This window comes from Alligator sinensis, unplaced genomic scaffold, assembly GCF_000455745.1.
Source record: "Alligator sinensis unplaced genomic scaffold, ASM45574v1 scaffold969_2, whole genome shotgun sequence".
Taxonomy (NCBI): Eukaryota; Metazoa; Chordata; order Crocodylia; family Alligatoridae; genus Alligator; species Alligator sinensis.
The window spans coordinates 156531-166711 of NW_005842481.1; the positions used below are offsets into that span (position 1 = coordinate 156531).

The following is a 10181-nucleotide window of genomic DNA, read 5'->3' on the forward strand; positions in this document are numbered from 1 at the left end:
CTGCCACTGGCCCCAGCCGGCAGCAACAACATGCTGTCATGCTGTGCGCAGTTCCAGGGGTCCACACCCCCAGGAGGGCTGGGCCCCCGTATCTGCACACCAGATGACAGGAGGCTGCTGCTGCTGCCTCTGGCTAGCGGCAACACCAGTCTTCCCGGTGCTGGGAATGGGCTGTGCCCGGTGCCGGTCCTAGGTGGCAGCAGCAGCCTCCTGACATCTGGCACCCAAATCATGGGCCTGCACCCCTGGGAGGAGTCCAGCACAGCCCCACAGCCCTCCCAGGAGTGCAGGCGGGCCTCGATCTGCGTGCCAGATGATAGGAGGCTGCTGCTGCCAGCTGGGACTGGCGCTGGGTGCAGCCCATGCCGAGCAGCAGGAAGATTGGTGCTGCTGCTGGCCCCAGCCAGCAGTGACAGCAAGCTGTCATCCAGTGCACAAATCCGGGGGCTCGCACCCCTGGGAGGGCTGTGCTAGACTCCTCCCGGGGGGTGCAGGCCCCCAGATTTGTGTGCCGAATGACAGGAGGCTGCTGCCGCTGGCTGGGACTGGTGCTGAAGCCAAGTAAGCCCGGCTTCGAAACTGGAAATGTTTCGAGTGCCCTTGTTTCATTTTGGAGCTGTTTCGAAGGCTTTTGTTTCACTTTGATTTCGCTGTTTCGAGCTCAAAACACAGCTTCAAAATGAAACACTCGGCAAAATTTCACACAGCCCTACTATACAAGCTAGCTAGTTTAGAGCTAGCTTAGTTTCTCAATACTGACCCACTCAGAGCATCTGAGCCTTATGCTCCTTGCTTAAATAAGTAAATAAATAACTAAAAGTTGGACAAGGGCTTTTGTGTAAGGGCCCCTTATCTTTGGAGTGCTATCTCATTCTCCTTACTCTACTAGGTCAGAAATATTCCCCCCCACCACCCTTTTGTAGATCTTCTGGTTATTCTGCAAAGCTCATTTTAAGCAGTTACTGATGGAAAGCTGATGCACTTGAGCAGGATGTGGAAAGCTACAGCCCAGGTGCAGGATCCAACCTGCAGAGCTGGGGCTTTGGCAGCATTCAATGGTGGGGACTTTGCCCATGCTGCAGCCGGGCAGCTGGGTGGCTAAGAGCTTTCCTGTCCTGTAGTTATTCTGGCCCACCAGTGGAAAATGTTGCTGCCTGCTCCTCTGGTGCTTGGTGGAAAAATGAAGTGGTGGTTATGGTATTGATTAAGTGATCAGCAGTCAGATGGTATATGGTACAACGAGAAAGAGAAATGCTCTTGGTTTGGACTCTTCATTTTGTAACTCCTGTTTTCCAGCATTCATAAATATATATCAAAGGTGCTCAGAGCATTGGGTGAGTTCCCTGTGATGTAAAGGTCTCTTGAATCTAATATAAATAAGAAATGAGAATATTGCTGGATTGAAAGAAGGACGTTATACTGAGGTGTGTGACCTAACAACTAATGGAAATACTTTGTAGCTTTGTGGTTGATAGCATTAGTCATTTCCATTCTTTCTAGTGAACATATTTTAAGCCTCTGAATGTGGTGTTGATTGATGCAGTAGATATAATCCTCTTTTATTATGCTTTCTTTGCAGCGATTTTGCACAGAAACTAGCCAATGCCCTAGCCCATAATCCTAACTCAGGACTTCATACCATTAACCTTGCTAATAACCCACTTGAGGACAGAGGTACTGTACCATTTAAACTTTTCCTTTTATACAAATGTAATAAGAGGATTAGTGCTACTTCATTCAGCTTTGCCTGAATAAGAGAGTATTGTTCTTGGTGTAATGTCATAGTAAATATCTGTTGTTCACAGATGACTGAGAATTGCTTTTTTTTTCTTAGTTTGCACATGTCTATTAGCCTAGAGGTGTTTAATGATCCTAATGTAACTAAGAATTTCATTAATTTTGGGCTAGTTTAATTTCAGAGGAGTTACTTTTGACCTAAACAATGGATGAAACCCAGTGAATGCTTTGTGTTGGAGGCAGAAAAATAGTTTTAAATACTACATTTTTTAAAAAGTATATAGAAAAGAATTTGTGGATGTGTCTGAACATAAGAAGTAACATCACTGCTTGCTGTTTCAGATGTTTTCAAACCAAAGTGTTTTTTTGATTCAGATGCATTTTATTTACGTATTTATGGTCATTGTTTTTGTAAATGTATAGCTATAATCATTACAGTGTGTGCATTACGCACCTGCATACATCCATCCCAATTCAGCAAAGCAGTCCTCTTGACTTCAGTGAGACTTGAGCACTTGCTACTTTCTATGACTAAACATACATTTTTAGTAATTGCAGTTTATGGACATAAGTCATTCCTTTCCGTTATCCCCCAAACAAGATTATTTTTAAACTAAGATTAATTTCCTTCAGTCTGGACTCAGCTCTGTGAGCATTGCATACATGGAATTCATATTCCATGTACACCATGCTTTCAGGATGACACCCATCATGAGTTTGTTTTTCAAGAGGTTGAAAAACCAGGATTTTATTTTGTAAAACTTTTTGTTTCATTTGAGTGTTTTGCAAAACTTCCCTTCCCTCCCCTCCTCCAACAGCAATTTAAAATGGAAAAATGTTCATTTTACTTGGAACATATTTGGGTTGAAACACATTTTTAAAAAAACAATGTATTGGTGTTTTTTTCTTTCACCTCCCAGATAATTATGCAGTTGTGAGTATTAGTATAGATTTGCTTGAATGGTATGGAAAGTGCCAGAAGAGTATTTTGTTCACCTGAGATTTAAAAAGCATATAGGTGAGAGTAATTTTATTTTGAACAGTGTCTTAAATTGTTCTTGGCTTCCCTTAACCATACTGTCAAAATCTGAGCCACCTTTTGAGTCTTATGGCACTCAAGGTGTTAAGTCCTGGCCTTGCTGAAATGATGGGAGATTGATGGGAGATTTGCCATTGACTTTAATAGATCCAAAGTGTCACCCTTTGTTTCTTTTAAGAAACATCATGTTGAAAAATTACTTGTCTCTCTCTCTCATCTTCTCATCAAGGTCTCATGGTAAATGGCCTCATGTTGATGAGGCTGTAAAATTCTTGCAGTCTGTGTGGGTGATGCTGGGTGTACCTGAAATCTGCTAGTTAAATTGTGGAGGAGGGAAGAGTTGAAGGATTTACTAGTCTTCTTAATTGAAGTGCATCACTGCAGTATTTATTCATATTGCTTTTGCTGCCTTCCCCCTTTTGCCATCACAAAATAACATCACATTTGGCTTTTAAAGATATATGCATAGTGAGAGAATCAGCTGCAACCAAAGAGTGCAGAGGACCTACCTGGGAACTGAAAATCCTGGGGGGAATTATCAAAAGATTGTAATATTTTGAGTCTCTTTCTTCATTGAAGATGCATAGAGTTTAAAACTGTACTTAGGATAGAAAGTCCCGCCAGTGTTGCTTTTAAAGTAACTCTGTCTAAAGGTCCAGTCCTACTGGTACTGCAATTTCTGCAAATGCGTACAACAATTCACAAAAACTTTTATGTCAAGTTGAATACTTTCTGTCTTTGGTTGTGGCTAATTTTTATTAATAAGGTTAGTGTTTTTATGGAATCTATTATACTGTGTTTCTTGGAATTCCCTTTTTCAAGCAAACTAAGGAAAATACATGTATATTTGTAAACACACAATACAAAACGTTTTAAGTAGTTAATGTTTAAAACATTGTCAGTGAATACTTCTTTAAAATTTCTCCAGAAAAAGCTTATTTATTAAAAAAAAAAAAATTCTCAAATGTTTTTCACATCAAGCTAACAACAAATTGCTACAAAGGTGAAGAACAGTAACTTGAATATTCTTATATCCTGAATTTGTTCCTCAAAACAAATTCAGTAAGGGTAGTAAATACTTCCAGCCATCATGACTATATTTCCAGCTACCATGACTTTTTACAGTAAATAATAGAAATAGATCTTCATGTCAACAGCTTGACTATATTAATACAATATGGCAGGTAATTTTCAACTGTCTGGGAAAACTACACATATAATCAGTGTACATACTAAACATATGGTTGTATGAGCAACAACAAAAACTATCCCTGCAACAAAAAATCCATGCACATCTGAAATACAACTTTTCCTATGTGTAAGATAAAACCATGTGACAAATGCAAAATAAACTGTTTGCACATGATATGCTAATTAGGGGTGTGCGAAATGGGCCGTATTCAATTTGGATTTGGCCTGAATCAGGGACAGTGATTTGAGCCGTTGATTTGGATCACTGTTCCGATTTGATTTGGCCAAACCTGAATCTGAAGATTCGATGCTGATTCGGCCATAGACACAGCTTTAAATATTTTTTCTACATACCTCGAGGTACCAGGCGCGGGTTGTGAATGCTGCAATGGTGGGGTGCATGGAGTATCCTACAGGAGTACAGGGTGCCCCCCTGCATGCTCGATGGCAAATCCAGAAGTGGACTGGAAGTACTTCCAACCCACTTCCAGGTCCACCGCCAAGCGCATGGGGGACCCCTCCCCTGCCTTCCTGGCTTGGCCTTGGGCCATGGGGGACCCCAGGTGCCCCTCCCAGACCCAGGAGGCACCAGTCGCCAAGCCAGGGGGCAGGGAGAGGGGTCCCCCGCCCACTTCCCAGTGGACCCGGAAGTGGACTGGAAGTGCTTCTGGTCTACTTCCAGGTCTGCTGCCGAGCATGCTGGAGACACCCTCACCCCTCCGTGCTCCTGTGGGACTTTCCATCCGCCCCAGCATCTCAGTGTTCACGAGCTGCCTGGTACCTTGAGGTATGTATAGAAAAAACACTTAAAGCTGTGTCTGTGTCCAAAACGTGAATCTCTCCAAATCAATTTGAAGGGTTCCAATTTGATTCAGAGATAGGTCTCCTGATTCAGTTTGGTTTCGGAGATTTGACCACTGAATAGGGCTGTATCTCCACCAAATAGAATCAGTGACCAAATACAGCCCTAATGCCAGTACAGTATTTCTTGTCCTCTGATGTGAATTTTAGTATTGAATTAGTTTTTTATTGAAAAATCTTTGGTAGAAGCAGCAAGGTTTAAACCTTTCAAACGTTCCAGGTGCTGACACCATGGCACCTATGGTACCTCCTGTTTGGTCTGCCAAAACTTAAGCATGCTCACATCGCTTTTAAAGTATTTCAGAGTAAATCAGCCCTGGGTAGTTTTTAATTGCCTTTTTGTTCTGTGTTTGTACAATGGAATCCTGGCTCATTATTAGTGTTTCAAGGGGCTACAGTAATAAAACTCTTATTTTTAGCCTGGCCCTAATAAGAGTGCAGTTCTGCTTGTGAAGTGCTGAAGCACCCCTGCGGTCTCTCTGGCTTTAGTGGGGTTGGATGTGTGGTCTCTAATTCCTGTCACTTTGAAAACATACGAATTCTACTTTCTTTTTTTACCCCCACACAGGTATATCCTCTCTAAGTGTTCAATTTGCCAAACTTCCAAAGGGACTGAAACATTTAAATGTATCTAAAACCTCATTGTCACCTAAAGGTATGTTTTACACTTATTGCTGAGCTACTATTTTTCCATTGGATGAGTGAAAACTAAATATTTTAGTTAGTAATAAAGGCTTTTATTTTACAGGTTTAATATTTTTCTTCTGCCTTTGGCTGTTCCTCTGTCTGTTGCAGCACTGTTCTGTAGTACCTGTTATTTCTTAACCAGAGTAGCTTGCTGAAGTGTGGGCCAGACCCAAAGCCAATTGATTTGTCAGATGAAAGATTCTGAATGACTTCTACGCTATTTGGGTTAAGTCCTGTACTACCAATGTGCTGGTTTGCATTAATGTTGGAATAAATTGTGTGTTGCATTTATGGTTCAAGAAGCTGTCTCCAGAGCATATGGTGTTTGTAATAGCTTACACGTTGTGTTTACATTTTCAAAATAACATTTGTAAAACTATCAAAATATCTTTTGGAAATGTGATTTTACAAAATAAAATTATTTGAGGGTGACTTTAAACAATGGCTTCTGTGGGGATAAATGAAGAGTTTAGCTTATTTCACAAATGTCTGATTTACGATAATTGGAAAATGTACTCATTTAACCTAACTCCATGAAGTCCTGTGCACCACATAATTTTTAGTCATAGAAAAAAAAGACATTGAGGTTTTTCTTTAGCTTTTGTGTCACTTGAAAGAGTAATGGAACATCTTAGAGAAACCACATAATTAAAAATAGAACAACCATACTGATATTATTACAGACTTTTCATGGGTCCTGATGACCGCTTATGCACTTTGAACTGGAGGAGACTACTGAATTAAAGTGTATGGAAGACACCAGATAATGACTGCTTAATGCTGAGTTTCAATTTAACTATTGCTCGGTGATATGGGAGCCTCAAGTTTTACTGATACGGAGAGGCTGGCCTTTTTGTTTTGTTCTTTAAATACAGCTATAATGAACATAGTTCTTTAACATACTGTTTTAGTAGGCTGTTCATGTGCCAATGGGAGTTGAGGGAAGTTGGCCCCATTAAGAATGGACTCTCTGTTGGTGGTAAACCTTGAAATAGATTTGGTATTTATAGTTATACAGAGTGATATGCATCAAGGATCCTAATAGGCAGTCAGTCATCCTGTAAGCTTGTTCAAAATTTTTTATATTTTTAAAGACCTCAAAAAAACTTTGATTTCTTATTTTCCCTGGCACTCTGCTCTTGGTGACAAATATTTGCTCAAGGAATTTTGACCATTTGGTATTTATTCTTGAGCCAAGGGATAATGTAAAATATCCTATTAGCTAAAAATTAGAATGTTTTCTGAAGTCATTGGGTCAAACTCTACCCTGGCAAAAATACATACTGCTTCCATTATGTTCAGTCACCTCCTGGACTTCCCTTACTTTGGAGTGTTAGCATTTGGTTCCCCTGATTTCCAAATACCATATTTGCTGAAGTGCAAGAGGAGGTCCGCCCCCCTCACCCTTTATTCAACAAGGGGAAAAAAGAAGCCTTCTGTTTGATTTGAATACAGGCCTAAGACAGCAGCTTTTGCAGCTGTGGAACTGGAGCCATGGGCTAGGGCAGGAGCTGTAACCCCTGCTGCTGCCTAGAGTCAGGAGCCATGGAGTTGATAGTAGCCGTGAATCAGGTCGGGGAGCCAGCAGCAGCAGCACTGGTCCAGGGAGCAGGTAGGAGGGGCAAGAGGCAGGGGAGAGGGGGGCCAGGCACAGGTAAGTAAGTAGTAGGGGAGCCAGGTGCAGGTGTTAGGTTGGTGGCCTCCTTTTCCTCCCTCTCCACCCCTCTTACTTCTTTCTGCCTCACAGCAGTCAGGTGGCAATTTAATAATGGCCCTCCAATAATTTAAATCTAGACATGGGACAGTATAACAAATTTATAATTTTCCGCATATAGAATCTCATTATTAGAGTTCAGAGATGTCTTGGATTTGGGTAAATACGGTACTTTGAATTTGCAGATCAGCAGGCTTTACCTAAGTTTTCTCCATCTCAAGAATAAATTTAAGGAGGGTCAAGACCCACAACACAATGCTTACCAGTGATAATAGTACTGTGGAAATGAACTAAATGAAATGGGATTTGTGTTTGTGTTTTTAACAAGGTCTTTAAACAAATCCAGGAAAAAGAGTGTATCCAACATGCGTAACTTAGACTTCGTAGGAATCTCAGTGCAGATTGTCCTGCAGTAACTATCAGCTTGACTTGTAGAATAATACCTTATCATTATATATTTCCTGAAAGCATCTCTTCAGAAACCTTACTAAAACATTCTATCCTGATTTTTACATTCCAGTCTGATAATATGATTTACTGTTAATGAGAATCTGTGTCTGCACTGCTGTAAACCAGTGGTCACCAAGCAGTGGATCTCGATCCACCAATAGATCTTGGAGCATCTTGTGGTAGATCTCAGAGCCTCTCGGAGTCGATCCAAGGCTGAGGTAGGGAGCTGAGTGCCTGCGTGCATGCACGCGTGTGCCCCAGCCCAGCAAGTCAGTCTGTGGGGGAGGTAAGGGTCAGGGGCTAGATCGAGGCCCCTGACAGTGCCGTAGAGGCCAGAGTGAGGGCAAGTTAAGTGGGGCCCCAGTCGGATGGGACTTACCTGCTGGGGAGGCGCACACACAAATAATTTTTTCTCCCTCTGCTTTGATCTGCTCTCCCACAGCACAGACTTACCTGCTGGGTGGGGGTGGGGTGGCAAGCAAGGGGGGTGGCAGCCCATGGTACATCTTGGGTTGCTTTTAAATGCCAAAGGTGATCTCCTACTTAAAAAGGTTGGAGACCACTGCTATAAACAGGCATTGAAAATGCAGCTGTGCTAGAACACACCCTGCTTCATTGTGCAAAACAGATGCTGCCGGTTGTCCTGCAAGGTCAGGTTTCTGCCACTTCTGAGGGTGGCGGGGGCCTGATCTTGCAGGACAAGACTTAAGGGATGCCTCTGCAAATGGAGGAATCCCAGGTTTCTCTGCTTGTTGGGATGCAAAATCTATTTGATGCCCAGAAGTCCTAGGAGGACCTGCCCAGGTTTGCAAATCGCTGGGTGTGCCTCTGCAAGTGGAGAAAGCTGGGATTCCCCTGTTTGCAGAAGCCCACCCTGAGTCAAAATTGAGGTGCAGCTCAGAAAATTGGGAAATCCAGGTAGGCACCCCCAAGGTTTTAGGGGCCCAATCCTGTGTGCCTGTTGAATTTCCCTGTAGGGGAATTCCCTGCACATGCACCCCTAAAACCCTGGAAAGACCTGTCCCAGGTAGCTGAAGAGCATGGGCAGCTATAGGCTGCCTGCATTCTCTGCCTTAAAACAAGCAGACATCCACTTTAAAAGAGCAGCACAAATTGATGCTGCCTTTTGTTGAGGCCACAAATTTAGGCTTTTTCTTTTCATTTTGTACCACCATAAAAATGGGTTCTGAAGAATGTAATGGCATTCATTCCTCTGGGAAAGCTTTGTATTGAGAATGAGGAAAGCAATAAGTGAATTTTTCCAACCCTGTTCTAAGTTGATAATAAGTGTAAGTTTTGGTTTTGGCTTTCCCGTTTCAAAAGCTCTCTGTGTCCACTTGCTATCTTTATACTGTTGTTCTGATAATGCATCTGATTTAAGATGTTTTTCTGAGACTGACCAATAAACTTCCAACAACCATGTCTCAGCTGTATCTGAAGGAATATCCAAAGGAAGATCAGCTGCTGGTGTGGTCCAGCCTCCTGAATATAATCAAACAGCATTATTAGACTACTTTTTTTAAACGAAATAGGATTTCTGTTGATAGCAAAACCATTCAGTAAGTGAAACTGTACCATTGATTTGATGTTTTGGCTTAAATAGAAGGTTCCACATGCTTGGTTCAGTGAAAGTCTCAACTTTTTGAGCCCTACCAAAGGCTTGCTAAAGTCAGTGAAAAAAATACCCATTAATATCACTGCAGTTTGGATCAGACTTGAATCAGCTACTCTCTTTATCCTACTTGTCAGGCTTGTATGTTGAATTATTGAATTTCATGCTATTGTTGCTGTTCTGATAATGATAGTATCCAACATGTGTATGCCACTTATTTCTACTTATATGTTGTAATGAATGGTGTTGACAAAACTCTTTGAAAAGGGCAAACAACTAGAAGCAATACTGGCTAGATTGGTGGTTGAAGGTTTAAGAAATTTGCATTTTCTATGCATACAAGTTCAGTCCTGCAGTTTGTGGCTGTGACATATACTTTAAGTTAAAAACTGCAGAATGGACAGTGACATTAGAAACTTGGCAGATATCAGAAACTTGGCACTGACTTCCAACTGACAGCAACCCTGAAGCCAACAAGCATGCTACTAATGTTAATCCTATTTTTTATATTTTGGTTCTTGAAAAACTAAAGCACTGAATCAGTATATCTATTAGTATCTATTAGTATATTCTAAAGCACTGAATCAGTATATCTATTAGTATATTTATTAGTATATTCTATCCTATTATATATATAAAATAAATAGTATATATAAGTGTGTGTGCATGTCTGTGTGCATAATATTATTTGTATCTCACACACACACACACACACACACACACACACAAAATATGCTGTTTTACTAGCTTCTTTCAGAATTTCAAACTATTTTTTAAATGAAAAGATGGACACATGCCATTCATTGATTGCCAGTCTCCTTTCATTAAATGGTGGTAATGTTTGGAAAGCTGCCAAATGTCTCTAAGTAGTTCAGAGCATTTGTTTCCAA

General features: G+C 41.3%; 1 protein-coding gene across 1 annotated transcript in view; it reads left to right on the forward strand.

Annotated features, from left to right (window-relative positions):
• The window catches only part of CARMIL1 (capping protein regulator and myosin 1 linker 1), a 211633-nt gene that overhangs the window by 84982 nt on the left and 116470 nt on the right, over positions 1-10181 (forward strand). The window contains exons 12-13 of the mRNA XM_025212749.1: positions 1580-1674; positions 5397-5483. Coding sequence (XP_025068534.1) covers positions 1580-1674; positions 5397-5483 — 182 coding nt within the window. The remainder of the gene's footprint in view (positions 1-1579; positions 1675-5396; positions 5484-10181) is intronic.